The sequence below is a fragment of the Danio rerio genome, chromosome 4 (genome assembly GCF_052040795.2).
Source record: "Danio rerio strain M-AB ecotype USA chromosome 4, GRCz13ab, whole genome shotgun sequence".
NCBI lineage: Eukaryota > Metazoa > Chordata > Actinopteri > Cypriniformes > Danionidae > Danio > Danio rerio.
Genome location: NC_141024.2, coordinates 65,864,748 through 65,892,741, shown reverse-complemented (window position 1 = coordinate 65,892,741; position 27,994 = coordinate 65,864,748). Strand labels below are relative to the sequence as shown.

The window sequence follows — 27,994 nt, the reverse complement described above, 5'->3', positions numbered from 1 at the left end:
CATGATGGTGACGTAAAACTTTCACTTTTTTTTCTCAAGAAGAACTTTAGTAGATGTTATACAAAAATACATGTATTAAGTAATAAGTGTAGCTGGTGATGATGTTTGTAGAGTTGTTTAATCATCCGCTGATCATTTAAATGATTTAATCATTTGTTGTTCTTCAGGTTATTTCATTATAAAGCTGTGACTAAAGTTTTGTATGTTCTGTTCTTGTTTTTTCCCTTCAGTATTTCTTCATTTGTTCATTGTTAATCCTCAATTATCATTTAATTAGTCAGTTAATTAATGAATTTACTTCAGCTTTGCTACATGTTTCTTGAACACTCATTAGTGTGGACACTTCAATTAAAACTGAAGTATTTGCTCTGGGGTTTAAAGGGTTAAAGGTGTGAGAGGTAAAAACACAGTGTAAAAATGTATTTTAACAGTAATATACTGTTAATTTAAACTACGGAAGTAGACTGTAAAAAAACAGTAGATTGCTGGCAACCACAGCTGCCAGTAGATTACAGTTAAAACAAGGAAAAAAACAGTATTTTACTGTAAAACCTGAAGCTAATTTCTTCTGTCTGTCACCGTTGTGGAGGAGAGTAGAGCCAGTGTATGAGTTAAAGATGAACAATGAACTGCTGATGTTATTCTGTATGTTTCTTTATTTAAAGAAAGCGGCTGTTTAGTTGCTGATGCAGTCAGAATCTGGTGATTCCAGATTTACATGTATGTGTGCTGTTGTGAAAAATAAGACATTAGAATTAAAACGAACTTATCCAATTAACTAAAATAAGTTATCATTATAAGTATGCTTCTAAGCATATATAGCACATTACTTCATAAACTCATTCAGCAGTTGGCGAATTTGAGGCAGTTGCTTTCAGTGAGCAGAATGAGTTCACTTGAGTATTGTGTAAATCAATGTAGTCCATGTATTTTTACATCAACATACTGTAAAATAACAGTACATTGCTGGCAACTGCAGCTGCCAGTATTTTACTGTTTTTTAACGGGACAATTTTTAACAGTGTAACGGGCCAGATAAAATACTGACAAACTTTTTTATAAAACTCTGCACTGAGACTATCAGGACCTGGTGCCTTGTTATTAGGGAAAGATTGAATACAATTCTTAAATTCACTGAGAGTTAATGGAGCGTCTAATATCTTTCTCTGGTCATTTGAAATTTGAGGAAGAGATAGGTTTGTAAAAAAAAAGCTTCCATATTAATTTCCGCACTATAATTAAATTGAGATGTGTACAATTGCTCAAAAAAGATTCTAAAACTATTATTAATTTCCTTATTATTATAATTCAAAGAACCATTCAAATCTTTAATACAAGGTTTATTTTGAGTAGATGTCCTAACCCGCAAAAGATTAGCCAAATAGCGATTAGGTTTATTAGCAAATTCGTACATTCTTTGCTTTACAAAGAACATTGATTTCTCCGCCTTTTTCGTAAGTATCGCTTCCAATGCAGTTTTTGTTATTTGTATGTCACATCTTAGTTCATCTGAGGGAGACAAATTATATCTGGCCTGTAGATCATGTAGTTTGAGCTCTAAGTTTCTCTGTTCTCTTCTACTTTTTTTCCTAAGCCCAGCTGAATATGATATAATTAAACCTCGAGCATCTGCTTTTGCTGTATCCCAAAGTAACCCTGGGGAAACACCCGGAGTTTTGTTTTCTACAAAAAAGTGATTCATCTGTTCTGTTAAAAAAACCTTCAAAATTAGGGTCAAAATTTAGGTATGAATTATACCTCCATTGTTTAGGGAGTGTCAAGTTACTGAAATTTATGCCTATACAGACAGGTGCATGATCGGATATCAAAATATCCCCAATATTACAATACTCAACTTTACTAAAAGAAATTTTGGGGGTGAAGATCAAGTCAATTCTACTACTGGTTTTATGAACGGCTGAATAATATGTAAACTCCTTATCATTAGGGTGTAACACCCTCCAAGTATCAACCAGATCAAGTTCTTTGCAGGTATCCAAAACAGCTTTGGCTCTATTCGACATCTGACCATGATTTTGTGTTGAAGGACATTTATCTACTACTGAGGAGAAAAAAACAATTAAAATCACCTGCTATAACTGTGTTGTCACAAAGCCAATCCGCAAATTTTGAAAAAACCTTAGAAATAAAATCTGTGGTCTGAATAGGTGGAAAATATATATTTAAAACTGAAATGTCTTGCCTATAAAGAGAGCCTCTTAACATAATATATCTTCCTGATTTGTCTGAGACCGTTTTAACTTCAAGTAAGGGTAAACATTTATTAATTAGGATGGCAACATCTCTGCTTTTGGTAGTAAAAGCAGAGCTAAACACCTGTCTGACCCAGTCATGTTTTAACTTAGCGTGCTCAGCAGACGATAAATAGGTTTCTTGTAATAGGGCTATATGGACCTGTTCTTTCTTTAGAAAGCTAAGAATTTTCTTTCTCTTAATAGGATTGTGTATCCCTCTCACATTCCAACTACAAATTTTTAATGTTGGAGTTACTAGACATTATGTGTCAAAAAATAAAATACAAAAGGAGCCACAAAATGAGAGAAAATGCAGGACAAAAAAGAAGAAAAAAAACAAGAAAAAAAAACGCAGGGGTAAAATCGTTCTTTGATTTTAGAAGAATCAAGTAAAAACTATGTACATCAAAAAAATTGGAACAAAAAAGAGCTATTAACGAAACGAAAAGGACTTTGGTCTGTTACGCCCATTTTGGCCGTCAGCTAGCTTCCCTCTTGTTATAGAGAAGGTGCAGGACCAGCACACGAAAAACAAGCAAAAAAATAAATAAATAAAAAAACCTTTCTAAGGCTTCGATAAGCTACCTTTAGGTAACAGAAAAACTTCCGGACTGCAGCTCAGTCAAATATTGAGACATAAATGGCAATGAAAAAGTAATCACATATGGATCTGTCAGTATTAAAGAAACCATACTAAATTTTCGATAATGAATTGTTATAATAAAATGTAGACCTCAAACGAAATGTCCAATCTCAACAGCTAAACCCTCTAAAACCCTACTGGGATGGGAAAAGGATGCTCAGTCAGTAGCAGTGCGGTCAGGTGAGCCGCTCTGTAGTGGGGCAGACGCCAGAAATGCTGTGACATCCTTTGGGTCCTTGAAAGACCTCTCCTGACCGTTCACCTTGACCCTGAGAACTGCTGGATACAACATGGCAAAGACAATTCCCTTCTCTTTAAGCTGCTGTTTAACATGGTAGAATTCCTGCCTTTTCCTCATCACCGCCGCAGAAAAGTCCTCGAATATCATAATTGAAGCACCGTTGTAGGACAGCGTGCACGTTTGTCTCGCCACTTGCATGATCCGAAATTTATCCTGAAAGTTGTCGCTGGCCAGGCGGTGGGCGGCGAGTGAGGGCGCGGTGGCATCGATCCAGTTTAACATGCTCACCTTTGAAACTGACCTGTAGCAGCTCTGGTAACCAGGATTTGAAAAAAGAGATCGGATTACTGCCCTCGCATCCCTCTGGAAGACCGACGACCAGCACATTGCATCTTCTGTTTCTGTTCTCCAGATTGTCTATTTTTTTCCAGCGCAGACGCCAGTTTTTCCGCGAGATCAGTAAGTTTCACACTAAAGGTGGTCATCGCATCCTTGGAGTCTGATACGCGGCATTCTACCTCAGTAATTCGCGTGTCCAAAGTCCCAATTTTTGGGGAACATTCCTCAAGTTTCTTAAGAACAGGGTCGATTTTCTTTTCAAACGAGCTTTTGACACCTTTAAGCACCTCTGTTGATATTCTTTCTACCAAGCTGTGTGTCTCAGCTCGGCTCAGCAACGACTACGCCTGGTCCGCCATGATCGTTGATTGACTGTCCTCCTGAGGCGATTTAATCTCCGTCGATTTAGAGGTTTTAGCCGACAGATTCAACTTCTTCTGGGTAGTGGGCATGATCGTATGTCCATTCACAAGGTCTTAAAGTATATGCCGTTATATATCTTATTTTATATACTAAAAATATACCACTGAGCTGCGGAGACCAAATGTTGAGCTGCTACTCCGCCAATACAGTCACGTGACTCCGAAAAAAGATTCTGTCATCTTGATGAATGAGACTCAAAGATCCGAGTAAGTAAAATGATACGAACTTCCCATCACTACTGTCCAGTGTGAAACGTCTGGTGCAGTTTTAATTTTAGAGCTGTAATAAAAGTCTTCTCACACTCAAAGCACAAATACTCTTTCACACCAGAGCGGATCTTAATGTGTTCATTAGGGTTTACTGATTGGTTGATACTTTTCCCACACAGAGTGCATGTGAGTGGTTTATCTACAGTGGTGGTCATCATGTGTTTATTAAGGTCTGAGGAGTTGCTGAAACTCATCCCACACCGAAGCTGTGGGTTTCTCTCCGTTGTGGCTTATCATGTGTAGATAAAGGAGTGATGGTTGTCTGAAACTCTTCCCACACTGAGTGCATGTGAATAGCTTCTCTCCAGTGTGGTTCCTCATGTGTCGATTAAGGTGTGATGAGCAGTTGAAACTCTTCCCACACTTAGTGCATGTGAATGGTTTCTCTCCAGTGTGGATCCTCATGTGTTGATTAAGGTATGATGAGCGGCCGAAACTCTTTCCACACTGAGTGCATGTGAATGGTTTCTCTCCAGTGTGGATCATCATGTGTTTATTAAGGGATGATGAGCAGCTGAAACTCTTCCCACACTGAGTGCATGTGAATGGTTTCTCTCCAGTGTGGATCCTCATGTGTTTATTAAGGGATGATGAGCAGCTGAAACTCTTCCCACATTGAGTGCATGTGAATGGTTTCTCTCCAGTGTGGATCCTCATGTGTAGATTAAGGTCTGATGAGCGGCTGAAACTCTTCCAACACTGAGTGCATGTGAATGGTTTCTCTCCGGTGTGGATCATCATGTGTTCATTAAGGTATGATGATTGCCTGAAACTCTTCCCACACTGAGTGCATGTGAATGGTTTCTCTCCAGTGTGAATCATCATGTGTTGATTAAGCAATGATAACCGGATGAAACTCTTCCCACACTGAGTGCATGTGAATGGTTTCTCTCCCGTGTGGATCATCATGTGGTCATTAAGGTGAGACGATTGGCTGAAACTCTTCCCACACTGAGTGCATGTGAATGGTTTCTTTCCGGTGTGGATTATCATGTGAATCTTAAGATTGCCATTTCCTCCAAAACTCTTTCCACACTGAGTGCAGGTGAAACGATTCTTGTCTCTACTTTTCAAAATACCATCAGTCTGTAAATGATTTTCATCCTCAATTTTAACATGGTGTTCCTCCTCTTTACTCCCCTCACTCTCTTTAATTAGGTCTGAAAAAAAAAAGTTTTCATTAAGTCTTAAAAACTCTCATCAAAAGCTGAAAAGTGAAAAGACACTGGAAACATTGGCTACACACATTGTATTTCTGATGCACATTAAATGTAAAATAAATCAGATCATATTGTGTTTGGTCCATTAACGTGTACACGTTTAAGCAGATTCTATTCAATTCATCTTTATTTATCTAGTGCTTTTACAATGTAAACTGTCAAAGCCGCTTAACATAGAACTTATAATAAATTGAAACGGTGTCAGTCCAGTTTTTAGAGTTTCTTACATAATTGATCATAAAAGAAATTTTGGTCACATTGATAAGACACAGATTTGAAAGGTATAAATGGTGTGACGACCCCAGTATTCTAGTTTGGATGTGGCAGATCCTGATTAGGTGCCATGGTTGCTCCCCAATTGGTTCAAAGCATATAAATGCGAGAGTGAGCTAGCTTCTGTAGGATAGTGTGGCTACTGGCCGTCCTCGCATCAAGACCATCTCTTTATTTTGGCAACCTTATGGTTTTGTTTGGCATTATTTATGTGTAGTTAAAGTTAGTTATTTTCTTCATTTTCCCCTAGACATTTGTTTGTTTCTTGATTTGTTGCTTTATTAGTTGTGTATAATAAATAAGTTGCATATATAATTTTTTTGTTGTCTGAGCTCTTTTATGTTGCAACTCGAACGAGGGGGACGTAACAATGGCCTATTTTTATTTGTATATATTCATAATTACAACAAAATGTTTCTCTAAAATTTGTTTAGCAGACAGGGAATACTATGGATAGAATATTATGGATAAGATACTGTGGATAGAATGAAAGAACCGACAGGGGAAAGCAAAGAAGGAGGTGTTTTTCTTTATCAACAACTCATGGTTGAGAAACATACATCCCGTTAGATCATTTTGTTCTCCTGATCTGGAACCTTATGCTTCGGTGCCGACCACACTGGGCACCAAGAGAGTTCACAGCTGTTATAAATACAGCTGTCTACATCCACCCTCAAGCCAACACAGAGCAGGCGCTAAGGGAACTGAATGGGAGCATAAGCGACCAGGAAACCACACACCCAGAGGCAGCGTTTATTGTTACAGGGGACTTTAACAACGCCAATCTCAGGAAAATTGCTCCAAAATACTATCACCATATCACCACAAACATGCGTGGTGACCGTATTTTGGACCACTGCTATTCTCCGTTCCGGGACACCAACAAATTCCTCCCCCGCCCACCGTTTGGCAAATCAGATGACTCTTCTGTTCTGCTCTTGCCTGCTTACAGGCAGAAACTGAAACGGGAACCACCCACCCTCAAGAGGTTTCAAAGCTGGACGGACCAATCGGATTCCATACTTCAAGAATGTTTTGATCATGTGGACTGGGAGATGTTCCGGACAGCTTCTGATGACGACATTAAGGGCCTACTCACACTATGCCATCCGTACCATGCCCAGGCCCGTTTCCCGGATTGTTTGAGAAGTGTGAATGCGCTGAATGGCACAAGCACGGTTCACTTGGCTGGCCCTGGCCCGGTTGGAAGAGGTGGGCCTGAGCGTGGTTCACTTGGGCTTTGGCGCAGTACGTTTGTAGTGTGAGTGCAAAACGCGCCAAAGCCCGAAACTGAAAGCGAGACGAGACTTTAAGGGACTGTTTCATAGGATTTATTAATCATTCTTGCTGTTCAGTGAACACAAACTGCCGTAATTTATTAAAGACGCAGACACCTCACTGCACGACAGCTGCGCGCCTTCGGCAAACCTCCTCATTCCTGCAGCACGAGAGCTTTATGACTGTTTATAAGCGCCAAAAGTGGTGGATGTGTTCGGCGAAATATCTGACTGTGTGTCACCGCATCCCTAAGGACTGTTTGGCGAAATATTTGACTGCATGTCACTGCATATCAAACGACTGAAACGATATAACTAGAGAAATCTCCACTGTGCTACTGAGTGAGTGAGAGCACTTCTCACTGAACAGTGCAGCAGCAATGATGTAAGCGTGCCGAGGCCCGTTTGTGGTGTGAGTGCGGGCCGTCGGGGGAGACAGGAGGGGGACAAGCATGGTTTGGCCCAGTTCGAGGCAACTGTACCTAGTGTGAGTACGGCCTAAAGTTTACTCAAGACACCGTTACATGCTTCATCAGAAAGTATATAGAAGACATGGTCCCAACAAAAACTGTCCATATCTTAACTGACCTAAAATCTGTCCCTAACCCAAAACCATAGATTAATGGCGAAGTTCGAACAGCCCTATCAGTGTGAACCTCCGCCTATAAATCCAGAATGCTGAGGAACAAAAACAAGCAAACTACAACCTCAGGTAAACTATCAAAACAGCAAAACATCAATACAGAGGTACAAGGTATAGGGGAGGAGTATGTGGCAGGGACTTAATTACATTACGGACTTTAAAAGTAACAAACCCGCCACAGTAAACATTTCTGCGTCTCTCCCGGACGAGCTCAACTCGTTCTACACTTGCTTTAAAGCCCAGGACAGCACCCACACACTGTGCGCTCCGTGGCTGATACCGAAACAGCCAGCAGACTTTATTTCTGTAGTGGACGTAACGAGATCTTTTCAGAGCATCCTGAAAGCTACGTCCCAGACCTCTCGCTCTCTCGGCCTGTGGTTCCCACATGCTTTAAGACAGCTACTATTGTGCCCATACTGAAATAATCTAAAACCACATGCTTAAATGACTGACGTCCAGTTGCTCTGACACCCATCTTCAGCAAGTGCTTTGAGAAGCTGATTAAAAAGCACATCTGCTCTGTACTGTCCGCTCACACTGACCCTCTGCAATTTGCTTACAGAAATAATCGCTACACTGATGAAGCAATTGCTTTCACCTTGCACACTGCTCTGTCTCACTGGAAAATAAAAGCACCTATGTGAGAATGCTGTTTGTGGACTACAGCTCAGTATTCAACACTTTAGTGCCTGCCAAACTAGTGGTGAAGCTCCAGGCTCTGGGTCTACACAGCTCTCTGTGCAACTAGTTCCTGGACTTCCTTTCAAGCAGACTGAACAACATAACCTCATCCACACTGATCCTCAACACTGGTGATCCACAGGGCTGTGTTCTCAGTCCACTCCTCTACTTCCTGTAAACACATGACTGTACAGCCAAACACATCTCCAACGTCATCGTTAAATTTGCTGATGACAGTGGTGGGCCTAATCACAGATAATAATGAGAGGGCCTACAGAGAGGAGATACACACTCTGACGCAGTGGTGTGAGGAAAACCACCTCTCACTCAACATCAGCAAAACCAAGGAGCTGGTGGTGGATTTCAGGAAAGAGAATAGAGAACACACCCCCATCACCATCAACGGGACACCAGTGAAGAGAGTCAGCACTTCCAAGTTTCTTGGAGTACACATTGCTGGGGAATTGACATGGACTGCTCACACAGAGGCAGTGCTAAAGAAGGCACAACAACGCCTCTTCTTCCTCAGGCGTCCCAGGAGGTTTGGAATAAGCCCTCACATCCTCCGCTCGTTCTACACCTGCACTGTGGGGAGCATCCTGTGTGGCTGTATTACCACCTGGGGCCTGTTTCAGTAAGGAGGTTTAAACAACTCTGAGTTTAAACTTGAACTCTGAGTTGATTTACAGAGAGATTAAAAACTCTGAGTTTTCGGTTTCAGAATAGCTGATCTGAGTTGGGTCAATCAACTTCGAGTAGACCAACTCAGATTTAAGCGCGCGCACCGTGACTTTAAAAAGGCATTATCAATGGAGCGCAGACATTACGAGTGACTATGGCAATTACTTATAAAAGAGATCACCATTTCTTTCTCCAGCTGAACTTGATGTTCTCATGCAAAGTTATAGCAAATATGAGCGTATATATTTGAAAAGAAGCAACCATCAGTGAAGAAGAGACAGTTAGCGTGGGAAAACAGCTGCTCAAGTTAATGCCTAATTTCACTTTTTAAGTATTTAAATATTTAAGTATAATAAAATAAGTAATGTAATTTGTGACGTTTATATATTTTTTCTAAACTAACTTTTATACATTTATTAGTTTTAAATGATTTAACAGTGCACTTGTGTGTCTGCCTTTTTTATTGATCAAGTGATATAGGTTAATATAACATTTAGAAGGTAAGCAGTACTAAAAATAATTTTTAGAAAGAATAATAATCCCATTAATCTAGTTACAATGCATGTCGAAGGTGAATTTAATTTAATTATTTATTAAAAAAGGATAAGCCATTCTTGTACAGTTCTTCTGTGTGTGACTAAAATGTAGGCAATAGCTATGTTTCCACCAAATATATTACATAAATGTATGTGCAAAACTGGAATATTGCATAAAAGATGCGAATAAAATTCCATCCAACGAGTCAAAGAGAAAAAAATTGTCACTTCCTGATTAAACTGGCACCAAATATCAACAGTAAAAACAGAATTTACTGTGGTAGAAGAAGCTGCGTCAATTAATTCTTTATTTAGCCTAATTAATGTACTTGCGCCTCGATGTCAGAAGACAATGCTGAAACACAATGAACACATGGGGGCGTCTGAAGCCATGAGACACGGAGACTCTTGACACGCACCAGACGTTCGGAGGTAATTAATAATATACAATAATACTGAAACAGTTAAGGCATTTTAGAATGACTAAAACAATATTTAAGACATGTTACAGTGTGCTCAGCCTGCTGGGTTGATCATTTACACACATTTTCATTATCATATGATCATGGTCTTTTTTTAATGTACATACACAGCAAATTCATTGGTGTTAAATTTCAAGTGTTGAGGTAATTCAGAGTAAAGTGTTAAAATTCTAGAGTTAGATTGGCATTAGAAGCTGATTTGCCTCCTTGTCACACAGAGTAACATGTATCTACCTTTGTAGAAAACCCTTGTATTTGAGAAACTAATCAGAGTGTTCGAAATCTCACCATACACCCTCATTCACCTGGCCCTTGAATTGGTCAATTAGTTTAGTCCACTAGACAGAAGGAATGACCACAAATAAGTGAATTCAGACACCTGGGGCCTGTTTCAGTAAGGAGGTTTAAACAACTCAGAGTTTAAACTTGGACTCTGAGTTGATTTACCGAGAGATTAAAAACTCTGAGTTTTCGGTTTCAGAACAGCTGATCTGAGCTGGGTCAATCAACTTTGAGTAGACCAACTCAGAGTTAAGCGTGCGCAATGTGACTATAAAAAGGCATTATCAATGGAGCGCAGACATTACGACTGACTATGGCAACATCTTAAAAAAAGAAATCAGCATTTCTTTCTCCAGCTGAACTTGATCTGCTCATGCAAAGTTATAGCAAATATGAGTGTATATATTTAAAAGGAAGCAGCCATCAGTGAAACAGAGACAGCGTGGGAAAACAGCTGCTCAAGTTAATGCGTAATTTTTAATTTTAAGTATTTAAACATTTAAGTATAATAAAATAAGTAATGTAATGTCATGTTTATACTTTTTTTCTAAACTTTTATACACTTTTATCAGTTTTAATAGATTTAACAGTGCACTTGTTATGTGTCTGCCTTTTTATTGATCAAGTGATAGAGGTTGATATAACATTAAGAAGGTAAGCAGTAATAAAATTATTTTTAGACAGAATAATAATCCCATTAATCTCTAACAGTACATGTCGAAGGTTAAGCTAATTATTTATGAAAAAAAGGACAAGCCTCGTGCATGACTTTGTTTTGTGTGTGACAAAAATGTAGGCAATAGCTGTTTCCATCAAAATTACATACATTTGTGCAACACTGGAATAAAATAAAGCAGCGTTTTTATCCAAAGAGTCGAAGAGAACACAATCATCACTTCCTGATTAACTTGCGCCAAATATCAACAGTAAAAACAGAATTACTGCGGTAGAAGAAGCTGCATCAATGATTTTTTATTTAATTAATGTACTTGCGCCTCAGAAGACAATTGACACACAATAAACACGTGGGGGCGTTTGAAGCCAGACGCGGAGATCTTGACACGATCCAGACGCTCGGAGGTAATTAATAAAATACACTAATACTGAAACAGTAAAGGCATTTTAGAATCACTAAAACAACATTTAAGATGTCCTGCAGTGTGCTCAGTCTGCTGGTTTGTCCTTTCACACACATTTTCATCATCATCTCTAACAAACCTTTTTTTAATGTACATACTGTAATTTGTTAAGTGCACTTCGTAGTTTATGTGCATCTTATCAAATAAAATATCTTATCAAATAAAAGTTTAACTCAGTTATGCACATGTTTTATTATGCGTATTTTCAAAAGTTATGTGAATCATGACGTTTCCATCAATCCTTTTTATGCACATTTCCAAAAAGAGCTCTAAAATAGGTGTGTGGAAATGTAAGACTAATGCGAGAAATACTGCTTCATCTTTAAAAAGGGGAGGAGACCGACGTTAACTGAGTTAACGTTAACTCTCTTTTAGAAACAGGCTTGACTTACCCTGCTTTCTCGAGTTTAACAAACCTGCCTTTTTGAAACGGAAAACCCAGAGTTTCTCTCATTTCAGGGTTAAACTACTCTGAGTTTTAACTTAACCTGCTTTCTGAAACAGGCCCCTGCTGTTGAACACCTGCTGTTAACAAGCACAATCACTGAAGGAATAAGAAATTGAAGGAAGAAATAAAACTACAGACACAGCCTCACACCAATCCAACTGAATTAAAACAGAGGATTAAACAACTCCATTAAATAATAGCATAAGCAGCTTCACTGAGTACAGTTTGACTTCATTTCTGTAAGAATATTTGACAATGAACAGAGGTTTATATTTTTTTATTAAAATATTTTCATTTGACCTCACCATCATAGAGATCTTGAAGCTTTACTCTTATATCCTAATGTTTCTCTGACTGTTATAGCCGTGTTTCTAAAACTCATTAGCTATAGCAAGAAAGGTCAAGAGAAACTATACTGCTTATGCTTAATTGTTATAGATTTAATTTCCGGTTTTTATAAAGTTGATTCATAAAGATATGCAAATATAGTTGTATTAAAACTGCATGGGACAATACTTCTGGCAGTCTGCTACTCTTCATAGAAAATTCAACAAACAATTAGGATGCAATTAATAATTAACCTGTCATGCACTAAACATTCAAGCTCCAGCTCGCTCATTATGACACACAGGCATCAAGAATCAGGACATGAACCTCAACCGTGGTTGCTAAAAAAAAAAGCCGCATAGTTCATGCCACAATGCATGCTGGGTGCCAGCATAGTACAAAGCTCCCAGCATGCATTGCAGCATAAATAAATTATGCAGCTTTATGTTATTACAATCTCTTTATTTTCCTTTATTTTGTGTTGTTTTTGGGAGGTGATATTTCAATAGTGTTTTTTTAACTTGATTTTTATTTTTTTGTTTGTCACCATCATTGAGAATCAAAGACTAATTATTGATGTCTGTGTGTTTTTGAGTTCTGCCATAGATCAAACATTCTCATTGTAAATATTGTTTTTATTTTATTGGAGCTTCAGTGGTTTCATTTATGTATATTATTTATTTCTCACACATAACTAATATGATATTGAATTAGAAAACAAGCAGGAAAGGATGGCTATGTTATCATAAATAATCTCTTCAGACTGACGCTTTAATTTTCTTTTGGCTTTCCATGCTATATGTATAAATAGTGTAATTAACACTATCTATAGCAGCCAAAATAAAAGACATTTATAGCAAGAAGTTGAAGAGCCTGACTAAAGCAGACTCTGTCCTCCATCATGGTGACTTCAAATGAACAACGGAAATTTTATTAAGAGCTTTTGTTCACATGACAGAAATAAAATCAAAGGTCAGTAATAGGTGAAGCTCCATGATAAGTTGTTTAATTTGATGAGTTTTTTTTTAAAGATGTTGAAAAATAACATTTTTTATTGTGTAATTTGTTTTATTTTTATTGATTATTATTTTATTTAGAGTTTTTCTCAGTTGATTTCATCTTTGGTTTTGGCTTGTGTTTTTCTGTCCTTCAGTGATTCTGCTTGTTAACAGTTGTTCATCAACAATTCTCAATCCTCCTTTAATTAGACACTTAATTGTCTCATTAACTTCATCACTGTCTGAGTGTTCAGCCCTCTGTAGTGAGGACACTAGTTAGGATTTTGCTGTGGAATTTAAGGCTTAAGTGTGTTTGAATGAAAAATACAGACTATGGGATGTATTTTTAACAGAAATATTCTGGAAACTGAATTTACGAATGTAAAATGTTGAAAACAGCAGATTACTGGCAACCACTGCTGCCAGTATTTTGACATACATTTAACAGATATTTTACACAATAAGAGTTTGCTAATTAACACTCTGGGTGTTAAAAATTTTAACACTTTCAAAAATGTTATTTTAACACTTATAGTGGTTCCCATATAAACACTGAGGGAGTGTTAATTTTAACTCTAAGGTTGTTAAATCTACCAAATCTAAAATTTGCAGTGTGAGATCGATAAAAAATCCAGACTGTTGAATGTGCTTTTAACAGAAATATTCTGTAAACTGAATTTATGAATGTTAAAAACAGCAGATTACTGGCAACCACAGCTGCTGGTATTTTTCCGTAAAATCTAAAAATGAAAAACAAGAAAGAAAAACAGCAAAACGGTTTTTGTGTCACCATTGTGGAGGATAATAGCGTCTCTGTTCAAGTCCAAGATGAACTGAGAAAATTTGATGTTATGCTGTATCTTCTTTTGTTTAAAGGTAACTGTGTAGTTACTAATGCAGTCAAAATCTGTTTGCTACTAGCAATCACACATGAAAATATTATTGCATCTAAAGACTTTACATTTTTGTGCACTAAGCTATAATTTTGTAAAATAAACAATGTATTAGTTCATGAAATATGGTTAATTTTTGTAAATTTATACAGTTATATAAAACTTCCATGTTTTTCACAGAAAGATTCTGGCAACCACAGCTGCTGGTATTTTTTCGGAAATTTAACAAATATTTTACACAATAAGTGTTTGTTAATTAACACTCTCTTGGTGTAGACAATGTTAACACTTTCAAAAGTGTTATTTTTAACACTTATAGTGGTTCCCATATAAACTCTGAGGGAGTGTTAATTTTAACTCCAAGGTAGTTAAATCTACTATCTAAAATTTGCAGTGTACTGTAATTTGTTCATTAAAAGTGTTTCCATCGTAGTTTATGCGCACATTTTCTATCGAATAAAAGTTTATCCTACTCAGTTATGCGCATTTTTTATGCATATTTAAAAAAGTTATGTGCATCATGAGGTTTCTATCAATCGTTTTTATGCACGTATCCAAAATAAGCATAAAAATAGGTGGGTGGAGACGTAAGGCTAAGGCGAGAAATACCACTTCATCTTTAAAAAAGGGGAGGAGACCGACAGAAACTCTGAGTTTAGAGAATAAAACCTGCTTCCGGCCAATGTTAGATTCACAGAGTAAGTTACCACAGTAACTGACTCTGAGTTAAAGTTACCTTTCTTTCAGAAACAGGCTTGACTTACTCTGCTTTCTCCAGTTTAACAAACCTGCCATTTTGAAACGGAAAACCCAGAGTTTCTCTCATTTCAGGGTTAAAATACTCTGAGTTTTCAGTTAACCTCCTTTCTGAAACAGGCCCCTAGTATGTAAATAGCACCAGCAGCAATCGCAAAGGCCTACATAGGATTGTGTGAACTGCTGGACGCGTAGTAGGAGGTGAGCTTCCCTCCCACCACGACATCTACACCAGGCGGTGCATGAGGAAAGCCAAGTGAATCATCAGCGACTCCACACTGCAAATTTTAGATAGTAGATTTAACTACCTTGGAGTTAAAATTTACACTCCCTCAGAGTTTATATGGGAACCACTATAAGTGTTAAAAATAACACTTTTGAAAGTGTTAACATTGTCAACACCAAGAGAGTGTTAATTAACAAACTCTTATTGTGTAAAATATCTGTTAAATTTCCGAAAAAATACCAGCAGCTGTGGTTGCCAGAATCTTTCTGTGAAAAACATGGAACATTTATATAACTGTATAAATTTACAAAAAATAACCATATTTCATGAACTAACACATTGTTTATTTTACAAAATCATAGCTTAGTGCACAAAAATGTAAAGTCTTCAGATGCAATAATGTTTTCATGTGTGATTGCAATTAGCAAACAGATTTTGACAGCATTAGTAACTACACAGTTACCTTTAAACAAAAGAAGATACAGCATAACATCAAATATTCTTCGTTCATCTTGGACTTGAACAGAGACGCTATTATCCTCCACAATGGTGACACAAAAACCGTTTTGCTGTTTTTCTTTCTTTTTTTTCATTTTTAGATTTTACGGAAAAATACCAGCAGCTGTGGTTGCCAGTAATCTGCTGTTTTTAACATTCATAAATTCAGTTTACAGAATATTTCTGTTAAAAGCACATTCAATAGTCTGGATTTTTTTATCAATCTCACACTGCAAATTTTAGATTTGGTAGATTTAACTACCTTAGAGTTAAAATTAACACTCCCTCAGTGTTTATATGGGAACCACTATAAGTGTTAAAATAACATTTTTGAAAGTGTTAAAATTTTTAACACCCAGAGTGTTAATTAGCAAACTCTTATTGTGTAAAATATCTGTTAAATGTATGTCAAAATACTGGCAGCAGTAGTTGCCAGTAATCTGCTGTTTTCAACATTTTACATTCGTAAATTCAGTTTCCAGAATATTTCTGTTAAAAATACATCCCATAGTCTGTATTTTTCATTCAAACACACTTAAGCCTTAAATTCCACAGCAAAATCCTAACTAGTGTCCTCACTACAGAGGGCTGAACACTCAGACAGTGATAAAGTTAATGAGACAATTAAGTGTCTAATTAAAGGAGGATTGAGAATTGTTGATGAACAACTGTTAACAAGCAGAATCACTGAAGGACAGAAAAACACAAGCCAAAGCCAAAGATGAAATAAACTCAGAAAAAAAACTCTAAATAAAATAATAATCAATAAAAATAAAACAAATTACACAATAAAAAATGTTATTTTTCAACATCTTTAAAAAAACTCATCAAATTAAACAACTTATCATGGAGCTTCACCTATTACTGACCTGTGACTTTATTTCTGTCATGTGAACAAAAGTTCTTAATAAAATTTCCGTTGTTCATTTGAAGTCACCATGATGGAGGACAGAGTATGCTTTAGTCAGGCTCTTCAACTTCTTGCTATAAATGTCTTTTATTTTGGCTGCTATAGATAGTGTTGATTACACTATTTATACATATAGCATGGAAGGCCAAAAGAAAATTAAAGTGTCAGTCTGAAGAGATTATTTATGATAACATAGCCATCCTTTCCTGCTTGTTTACTAATTCAATATCATATTAGTTATGTGTGAGAAATAAATAATACATAAATGAAACCACTGAAACTCCAATAAAATAAAAACAATATTTACAATGAGAATGTTTGATCTATGGCAGAACTCAAAAACACCCAGACATCAATAATTAGTCTTTGATTCTCAATGATGGTGACAAACAAAAAAATAAAAATCAAGTAAAAAAAAAACACTTTACTGAAACATTACCTCCCAAAAACAACACAAAATACAGGAAAAGAAAGAGATTGTAAGAACATAAAGCTGCATAATTTATTCATGCTGCAATGCATGCTGGGAGCTTTGTACTATGCTGGCACCCAGCATGCATTGCGGCATGAACTATGCGGCTTTATTTTTTAGCAACCACGGTTGAGGTTCATGTCCTGATTCTTGATGCCTGTGTGTCATAAAGAGCAAGCTGGAGCTTGAATGTTTAGTGCATGACACTCTAATTATTAAATGCATCCTAATTGTTTGTTGAATTTTCTATGAAGAGCAGCAGATTGCAAATTTGAAGAAGTATTGTCCCATGCAGTTTTAAGACAATTATATTTGCATATCTTTATGAATCAACTTAATCAAAATCAGAAATTAAATCTATAACAATTATGCATAAACAGTATAGTTTCTCTTGACCTTTCTTGCTATAGCTAATGAGTTTTAGAAACACAGCTATAGCAGTCAGAGAAACATTAGGATATAAGAGTAAAGCTTCAAGAGCTCAAATAAGCAGCCTCTGATCTCTATGATGGTGAGGTCAAATGAAATATTTTTACAGAAATGAAGTCAAACTGTAATCAGTGAAGCTGCTTATGCTATTATTTAATGGAGTTGTTTAATCCTCTGTTTTAATTCAGTTGGTTTGGTGTGAGGCTGTGTCTGTAGTTTTATTTCTTCAGTTTCTTAATCCTTCAGTGATTGTGCTTGTTAACAGCAGGTGTTCAACAGCAGCTGTCTGAATTCACTTATTTGTGGTCATTCCCTCTGTCTAGTGGACTAAACTAATTGACTAATTTAAGGGCCAGGTGAATGAGGGTGTATGGTGAGATTTCAGACACTCTGATTAGTTTCTCAAATACAAGGGTTTTCTACAAAGGTAGATACATGTTACTCTGTATGACAAGGAGGCAAATCAGCTTCTAATGCCGATCTAACTCTAGAATTTTAACACTTTACTCTGAATTACCTCAACACTTGAAATTTAACACCAATGAATTTGCTGTGCAGCCACCCAAGCCATAGACTTTTCTCTCTTATTTACGTGTACGCGCAAACCCGGGATATTTGAAACCTGCGGCTCCGCCCTCTAACACAGAAACCCAGACACACACACACACACACACACACACACACACGCAAACATGCCGGTTGATTGAAGTCACACTGCAGATGGATATTATTGAGTCTCTACCCAAAGATGAAACCTCAGCTTTATAGCCAAGCAGTTGGAAACTACTGGAAACTTCTGCAAACTACATGCTACAAAGAATACTTCATCGGCTTTTGTTAAAGGAAGGATCAGTAAAGAGTAACTTACTGCTGGACGTCAGGATGGGTTTCTTCCTCCATTTCTCAAGTGTAAGTACGTGCGATTAAAGCTGCCTCGTTTACTCTAGCTTGCAAATGTATTTAGTTGTGATTTGTCACTTGTAACCGCGTGTATTGTATGAGGTTAACTCGCTTTATTCTCATATCGGGTGCAAAGCCACGTTAAAAACGTGACGCGTGCTGCTTTGTCTACGGAGCTCCGTGGAGGAGGGTAGTGTTTGTGTGTGTGTGCGTGTACGCGGGCTGTCGTCCGGAGGTGTGTGTGTGCGTTGTCGTCCGGACCAGGGTTAAGTGTTTGTGTGTGTGTCTGTTTGTGTGCGCGCGCGCTTTCGTCCGGAGCAGGGTTAAGTGTTTGTGTGTGTGTTAGGACGAGGGCAATATGTGTTTGTGTGTGTGTCTGTGAAAAGAGCAGAGTGAGACAAGCTAGAAGATCTCCTCAACTGTTTTTGCACAATAAAATAGTTAGTCGTCGGTATTTTCAAGTCCACCGTCTGTATTTACATTGACCCACTGGCAGCTAAAATCCACGCCTACACTATCGAGCGTGTATGAACTGTGATTACTTTTATATTGCTGATTAGCTGTTTGGCATTTCACTCTCTCACTGAAGGCAGTTGACCAATCGCAACAGACTGTCATTGGTCCAATCAGCGCAGATTAGCTTCACGCTAAAGAGGGGTTTGAGAACAAATAAATCACTGGACGATTCATACAGGAGTCGCTGGGATAATTAGGTAAAAAAAATGCAGATTATAAGACCATGAAAGTGTTTTTTGACCTTGCATGCATATTAGACTGTTGTTGGAGACCCTTACAACCAAGATATGACCCTATTTCGTGTATAATATGGGCTCTTTATGGTACTTTCAAGTCCATAGTTTCGTTATAAAAACACTTGTCTTCTTTACAAAACCAACCATAAGCATGTTGGATAGATGAATTGGTAAATATGGACTCATATCAAAGGGGTATGATGTCCATGTTATATGAAGTGGTCTAAAGAACTGCCCCCCCTTGCCTCAATTGTATAAAGCTAAAATGGGAAGACAGACTGGTACTAGAAATAGCAGATACAGCTTGGCAATATGCTATAGAACTGGTACACTCATCCCCTGTATGTATTAGACATGGTCTTCTACAGTTTAAGGTGCTTTATAGGCTTCACCTATCTAGGAGCAAGCTGGCAAAAATGTATCCAGGGTCAGATTCATCTTGCCCCAGATGTGGTTTGGAGCCAGCAGATCTGATGTTTTGGGGGTGCCCTAGATTACATACATTTTGAGCCAATATTTTTAGATCATTTTCATCTATATGTAATCGAGATCATTGCCTTTTCTTCTTTATTGGCCAGACGCCTGACTCTCCTAAGATGGAAAAAACAAACCCACCATCCCACAAACATTGGATATTAGAAGTGTTATTACATGCTAAACTCGAGCACCTTAAGTACATCATCCGAGACTCTACAAAAAAGTTTTAGAGGTTTGGCAGCCTTTCCTCTCCTACATTGAACGCTCAAAGGTTATTATATCCTTGGTGAGAGTTTATCCCTAGTTTTCTAATTTATTTTATCTATTTTTATTAATTAATTTATTTTTATTTATGGGGTGTGAGTATGTCTGTAGCTATGTACCATGTTAATTTGTTGTTCAATATGTGTGTTGTGAAAAATTAAAGACTTTGGAAAAATCAATAAAAATAGTTCAATAATAAGAATGTAAGCAGTACTAAAACATTGTTTTTAGAAGAGTAATAATCCCATTAATCTAGTTACAGTACACGTCCCTGTCGAAGGTCTGTGAATTTTAGCTAGTTATTAATTAAAGAAGAACAAGCCTTTCTCGTACGTGACTTTGTTCTTTGTGTGACTGAAATGTAGGTAATGGGTAAGCAGGATGAGAAAAAAATTATATATTATTCTATTATATATTCCTTCTATGCTAATCAAGGACTTCTGAGACATTGCAAGCATGGGATGGGTCCTCCTGGCCTGGCAGAGTTGATCACAGCTCAAATACAAATTTCTGCCATTTGCTTGCAGTAACCATTTGCTTTTCACCATCCACAATTCATCTGCCCTTGATCTTCCTTCAAATAGCTTTATCATGTATGGAGTCATTTGACAGTTTATGACTTAAGCGTTGTAGTGCTAAAATCAACAGAGACATTGATTGCTTGTATTTCAATATACAATTTATTTACTATTGTTGAGTCATGGCCTGAGGAGAGTATGTTAATGTTCTCACCCACTTTATCTCCTCTGCTGTGCTCTCATGTTCAGTTGGTTTTGGGGGTTGGTTTTCACTCATGTTTGACAATGCTTTGCTCAGGGTATAATAAGGAACGTTAAGTGTTGATCTGGGAGAATGGCTTTTACTCTGCCTCTCCCTCATATGGCTGCATAGCCTCATATGCTAACAAAGGCAATTTCACTGTTTTTGTTGCTCAGCAGTGCACGTACCAGAGGTGTGGACTCGAGTCATGTGACTTGGACTCGAGTCAGACTCGAGTCATGAATTTGATGACTTTAGACTCGACTTGACAAAATATAAAAAGACTTGCAACTCGACTTGGACTTGAACATAAATGACTTGGACTTTGACTAGGACTTGCCCCTATTGACTTGTAAAGACTTGCTGCTTCCCATGAAAAGCCCAACGATAAAAAAGTATGTTGACATGGACCGCTCTCTCTCTCTCCCCGTTTATGTGTGCGTGTGTGTGACAGCATGCGCGCGTGTGTGTGACAGCATGCGCGCTTTCGGCATGACGTCCAATCGAAGCACGGTAGATTGTTTTGATTCGACAGTATCCAACGTGACTACTATGAGGCGCCGGAGTGGACAAAAGTCAAGCGAACGCAGAGAGAATTTGAATTTGAACTTGAGATCGAGCCAATACTCGCGTCTCTCTCTCGCTCTCTCTCTCTCTCTCTCTCTCTCTCTCTCTCTTTCACACATTCAACATACACCTCTCTCTCTCTCTCTCTCTCTCTCGTGCATTCAGTCTCTTTGCGTTCGCTTGACTTTTGTTTACGATGGCGTCTCATACCTTTAGTGCTTTTGCTCTCACGGGATCCTGTTAAACTGACCCTTCGCTAAGCCACGCCCAAAAACCGCCACCCACCAATCGCGGCTTACCAATCGTAGCTACGGGCAGAGGCTCTGTCAAGCTTTCGAGCGAGGGAAACAAGCCAAATCGTTGCGCAATTGGATTGTGAAAATCTGACACCCGCTATCCTAAAAGTTTGGACTGGGTGGTGGGATTTTTTCCCTTTTCAAAACCAAAGCCCAAGAGGAGAAATGCCAGCGTGGATCAAGCTGTGTGAGGGGCGGTAAAGGAGTTAAGCTAAGTTGGTTTTGTTTTCGATATTCACATTCAGTGATAGGTGGCAATAACTCACACTCCTCTTATCCTAAACAGATCTAAACTGTGTTTCTTATAAAAAAAAATTAAAAAAACAAAGCAGGTTATGCTTTCCAGCGGTCTTTTTCTTTTTTTCCACTCGATATTATGAGCCAGGGCTCGACAATAAGGACTGCCCGATGGCCCGGGGCCAGCGTGCGAGACACTCGGGCCAGTGTACAAAATGTTACTGGCTCGATCGGGCCAGTGCTGCCTTTTTGCCTGACAGATCGAGCCAGAGCTGCGTGCTGCGACTGTCTGTCAATTGTGTGCAAATACAATCTTACGGTGCTTTCACACATAGACGTTTGTTTCGGAATCTGTCTCGTTTCACCCGTTAGCGAGTTTTTTTTAGCATATATCCAGCAGTTGCGCTCGCTTCCGCGCCAAATCAATCAGTCCAAGATCGCCTGAATGAGACGCGGTCTCTGTCCTATTGAGCGGATCGATTGTAGCGAGAAAACAAAACAATGCAACGAACTAACGACCCAGGCTATATCACAGTGTATCATGATCGTGTAATAGCCATATATACGGCTATATGAAGAGGGAATGATGAGCAGGGCGAGATGTCATTCTTACCGGTAAATGCGAAAGTGAAAGCATGCTGAAATATTACCGAGAGCTGTTTATCCAGCCTGATCTCGGTTTATCCGTCAGGAAAATTGACCGAAATTACTATCTGTTAATTTTTCCATATTTTAATAGTATAATAGGCCTATGTTGTATTAGGCCTGTTGTTTTGTTCATTTCCGCACTGACAGCTCGAAAGAAAGATTTACATTGATCTGATGCAGTCTCGGTTCATCTGCTATGTCTCTCTATAATTTAAGCCTAAAATACAGAATTATAGTCAACGTTTCTTTAATAGATTGATTAATTCAATTGATCGATTTCTACAAAACCTGACAATTGAAACGAGGCTCTGTATATATGAGAAAGTGACCTCGATTTGTATTCGGTGACGAAGTCTGTGGGTTGTTAAAATTAAAGTGCACATTTTCACTTATAAAATATTCTATACACAATACACAAAAGTTTGGGGTCAGTGTGATTAAATATGTTAAAACAAGCTTCTTCTGCTCACCAGGGCTGCAATTATTTCATCATAAATACAAATTGTGAAATGTTGCACTATAAAATAACTGTTTAAAAGTAGTTTATCATTTAATTTATTCATTTATTCCAGTGATTTTAAAGATGAGATTTCAGCTTCATTACTCCAGTCACATGATCCTTCAGAAATCACTAATATTAATTATTATTATATTTATTAATGGTAAAAGTTATAAAATCAATAATGTCTGGAGTAATTATTTTATTTGAAACTAAATACAATAACAAAGCAGTTATTTTAAATTTTAATAAATATTTAACAATTACACCTTTTTTACATTTATAAATATAGCCTTGATGAACTGAATAGTTTTCCTTAAACATTTTAAAAATTACCGTAAATATATATACAGATTTATTAGCCCCCTTTTGTTTTTTGTTTTTAAAATATTTCCTAAATGATGTTTAACAAAGCAAAGAGATGTTGATATTTTGTCTGATAATATTTTTTCCTCTGAACAAAATCTTATTTGTTTTATTTTGGCTAGAATAAAAACATTTTTTAACCATTTTAAGGTAAAATTTATTAGCCTCTTAAGCTAATTGATTTTCAGACTCTCTACAGAACAAACCATCATTATACAATAACTAGCCTAATTACCCTAACCTGCCTAGTTACCCTAATTACCCTAGTGAAGCCTTTAAATGTCACTTTAAGCTGTATAGAAGTGTCTTGAAGAATATCTAGTCTAATATTATTTACCGTCATCATGACAAAGATAAAATAAATCAGTTATTAGAGATGAGTTATTAAAACTATTATGTTTAGAAATGTGCTGAGAAAATCTGTTCTCTGTTAAATAGAAATTGGGGAAAAAAATAAACAGGGGTGCTAATAATTTAGGGGGACTAATAATTCTGAAATCAACTGTGTGTGTGTGTGTGTGTGTATACACACACACACACACACACACACACACACACACACGCACATTCAAATAGCGATTAACTTCTTTTTTTTTTTTTGGTGGGGCCAGTGAAAATTTGGGCAGGGCAAGTAAAAATCAGAACCACTGGCCCGATCGGGCCAGTAGAAAAAATCCTTAGCGTTGAACCCTGTGAGCACTGCTTAGTTTAAACCCTCGCTATTGTAACGCATATAAATACATACACTAATATTTGCTGGTAGGAAAAATCTATTTGTTCACTTCTGTTATTTATACTTTAATGATTGTGCATTTCAATTTTTTTCTTCCACTTAACTGCAAATTTGAATAAAAACTGGATAAAGAGCACACAAACATGCTAACAGTAATAGGTACTGTACACTGTTATAGGTCAATGATGCTAATATTCGGCACAAATCCATCAGTTTCTTAGGTTATTAGATTATTTTATAATTTCACCTCTCCTGCTGTGCATGAACTATGCTGTTGAATATTCAGCGTATGAGGTGGCTAGACTAACCTTGCTTCAATTTTGATAAAATTATTTTCTAATCAGTTGCTATTATGTTGTGAATATACCCCTGTAATGTATACTGCAGTCCTCTTTTGTCTGGCTTTCTCAGATATCTCACCTGTTTGCCAAAAATGACTAATTAAATCCTTGGGAATGTCTGACACCAGCGCATACACACTGTAATAGATGTGCCAGGCATGAAAGCTTGACAGGCGTAGCAACAGTAACTAAGGAGGGCGAGGCTTAGCGAAGGGTTATTCCAAGAATGTTGATATGGTTTCTTTCTTGCTTTACTATTTATTAACAATACACAAAAAACTAAAAGGTTAAGGTAAATTCTTTAATAAATTCTAGTGTTTTTGAGTATTATACTTGTTGTATACTTGTATTATACTTATGTTTTAGGCTAGTATTATTTACCACTTGTTAATTAATGCTTCATAATACAGTAGTATTACCAATAGTGAACAGATAAAATAATACAAAGTGTAGTTTTACTACAGTAAAGTGTAGTGATTTGTAGTATAAAATACCCTATATTGTAAAATAATACAGCACTGGGTAATTTGTTTATATTACACTTGTGTTACCATAGCAACTATAGTATTACCACAACTGATCAATTGAAGTTCTTTACTGTAGTAGGCTACTGTTCAAAACACAGTACATGCCAATATGCGTGTTCAGGGGCCCTGTGGCACAGCTTTCCTCAAAATGAAGAGGATGACATGGAAAATGTCCTCCACAATCTCATCAGTAAAGTGGAAGCCAGCAGACACTAGTTTACTTTATTTTAGCTGCCATGATAAAATGAGATTGATAGTGAGATTTATTTGAAGAGTGAATAGTACAGTAGGCTATAATACCTTATCAAGTGTTTCCTTATTTTTATCAAAGTTACATTTCTGCTTGCATTAGTTTTTGTTTAAATGCTTTTAAAATAAAATGTATTTTTTACATCCAACATCTATTCCAGGGGTGCCTTATAGTGGTGTAAACCCCTTTACAAGGGGTGTTTCCCCTGTGTAAACTCTAGCCACCCCTGTGGCCAACCCGATATGATTTTGCTGTTGACATTATTTATTTAAATCTACTTACATAAATGCAATACAATGCAATATTTCAATAAATAAATAGCAGCCACTAAATTATTGTGGATTGATTGGTGCCACTGACGTAGCTGGCCTCTTCTGGCCCCCCTTAAGCAAATTTTCAGGGGGGCACCACTGGTCTATTCTCTTTAAGTGTTTGAAACTGAAAATATCTCATCATATAAAACAACCAAAAATGTTATGGTTTATTAGATTAAACATTTAATATGTAAGTCTATTTTAGTATTTTGGTTATTGTTATTAAACAGTGCAGCAATATGAATCATATCAAAAAGCATGAAAGGAAGAGGGAACACGACACAAATTGTGAGTTTGCATATAATCTCTGAGAGCGCGAGAGAAAATTTGAGAACTCGCAATCAGTTTTGTCCACAAACAGAGGAAATCGGTGCACGAGCATCACACAAGGTAGAGAGCAAAGCTCTTCAACGTTATGTGAAGAAAACAACGTTATTGTTTGTATGAAGTAGCCTACTTCATTAACAATATGTGCTACCATTTTACATTGCTGCTAGACAGATTTGCAACTCCATCTCTTTATCACACACGAGATTCAATTGACAAAATTCCAATTTCACTCAATTTAACTTTGCAGCATATACAGGAGTTGGTCTACTGCTACCACATTGAGGTTATGTAATTTTGGTTAATCACAAGTTGATCACCGAAGACATAATATAGCACAACTAAACTTAATGAATTAGACAGCAGGAGACCTGCAATTTCTGTGTGATGTGAGGCAAAATGGAGTCTTTTTTTGGTGGAACTCGTTCTTGTGCATTATGCTGTGGAGACGAGACGCAGCACTGTTCAGTACTTTTTCAGAAAATTTGTATTTTTATATATCTGAGCAATGTTCTTTAATAAAAAAAGGTTTGTTTAATTAATACAGATCTTACAACCATACCTAATCTGTATATATTTTATTTTTCTGTTAAAAAGACTCGAAAAGACTCGAAAATCAAACTGCAGGACTTTGGACTTGACTTGAGACTTGTTGCCTTTGACTCGGGACTTGACTCGGGACTTGCCTGTCTTGACTCGGGACTTGACTCGGGACTTGAGGGCAATGAATTGAGACTTACTTGTGACTTGCCAAACAATGACTTGGTCCCACCTCTGGCACGTACAGCTAATTTCTTTATACAGTATGTTAGTTTGTTTCATTCTACTGTCTGTATATTTAAACATGTAAATTAATAAACAACTTTACCTGCTTTAAGCTTTGAGATTCTTTCTCTTTATCAATGATAATAACAACTTTGATGGAGTCAGATTAATTACAATAAAGTCAGATAAATAATGGATTTAAACACGCCATCCTTCAACTGCTTTCTGTTTCCGATTATTGGTTCAGAATAGCAGCGTAAGCTCCAAACCTTACAGCTATGTTTCCATCCAAAAATGCCAATTAAATTAATTTGCAAAACTGGAATATCGCATAAAAAATATGCAAATAAATAAGTGTTGTCGGGCGACGAGGAGGCACAGTAGGTGGTGCTCTCGCCTCACAGCAAGAAGGTTGCTGGTTCGAGCCTCAGCTGGGTCAGTTGGCATTTCTGTGTGGAGTTTGCATGTTCTCTCCGAGCTGGCATGGGTTTTCTCTGGGTGCTCCGGTTTCCCCCACAATATCAAAGACAAGCAGCATTACACTGTTTAAAGGATCTAAAAATGTATTCTTTAAAAAGCAAAAAGATTCCAATAGCGGCGCCTGCTGATACGTGAAGAATATGGTCAATATTGATGAACTTAACAACATCATATAGTTTAGAAAACTGTACAATGTTTTATAATAATTAATTATTTTAGTGTCCATTTCATTCAGCATATTTAAAATTAGGGGCATCCACGTTTTCTGACATACTTTAAATCAGGGTTTCTACAGGTGTCACCAAGTTAAATTTAAGAGTTTTAAAGACATTTTTAAGACCATTATGAATGAAATTTTAGACCAAGGAATTTTTCAAATGGCCCAGACGAAAAGGTTTTTATTTTTGTCCTATCAAAAAATGTTTTATATAAAATATTTAATAATACAGTAATAAATCAAAACTAATAATAACATTAAAATATTTTAGATATTTCTTAGCAAAATATCTTAAATATTGTGTAAAAACAAGAGAGCTCGACTTGGATCCACACACGTTTTTCCAAAATAAACTTTCTTTAAAATAAAAAAAAACTAATTACCAAAGGTTTTAAAAGTTTTAAAAACTATAATAAACTAAATCCATGCACAACAATCTGTCCAGGTGGATATCCTCAGCAGTCTTTACCATTATGATAAATAGAGTTAAAATGACCTTTTTAAATAAAAGTTGAAAGTTTTATGGAGATGGATTGTTGGTGATTGTATGGGTTTTGACCAAATTGGGTAACAAAACATGAACACAGGAAAATGAAGACTTGTTTAAAAAAGATTTAAGACCTACAGCATAACGTTTCAGTAAATTTAAGACTTTTTAGGGCCAAATTTTAGATTTTGGAATTTAAGACATTTTAAGACTCCGCGGAAACCCTGTTTAAACACAATAGCCCTGATAAGTAGTTATTATAATAAAGATTTAATTCTAACTCTGATACAATCTGTGAGAACTAGTAACAACTACTAGAAACAAGTTTAAACCCATAAAGAAGTCGATGAAAAAAGGGAATTGTGATCAACCTGACATATGCAAATGGAAAGTACCAAGCCAATACTATCACTGTGATAGCAGATATCTTCTATGAGAATACTG

At 37.0% G+C, this 27,994-nt stretch overlaps 2 protein-coding genes and 1 long non-coding RNA gene across 3 annotated transcripts in view; 1 reads left to right on the top strand and 2 right to left on the bottom strand.

Moving 5' to 3' along the window:
* LOC147845203 (uncharacterized) overlaps window positions 1–27,994 on the top strand; it is a 449,333-nt gene that overhangs the window by 182,967 nt on the left and 238,372 nt on the right. The gene's annotated exons all lie outside the window — the stretch shown is intronic.
* The window catches only part of LOC108183709 (uncharacterized), a 32,726-nt gene continuing 4,972 nt past the window's right edge, over window positions 241–27,994 (bottom strand). The window contains exon 3 of the mRNA XM_087250316.2: window positions 241–5,330. Within this exon, the coding sequence (XP_087106442.1) occupies window positions 4,336–5,330 (995 nt within the window). The 3' untranslated portion in view covers window positions 241–4,335. The remainder of the gene's footprint in view (window positions 5,331–27,994) is intronic.
* LOC147845196 (uncharacterized) lies at window positions 14,426–18,736 on the bottom strand. The gene is made up of 2 exons (XR_015484534.2): window positions 17,907–18,736; window positions 14,426–15,087 (listed from the first exon to the last, which is right to left on the bottom strand). It is a non-coding gene; the product is annotated as an uncharacterized LOC147845196 (long non-coding RNA).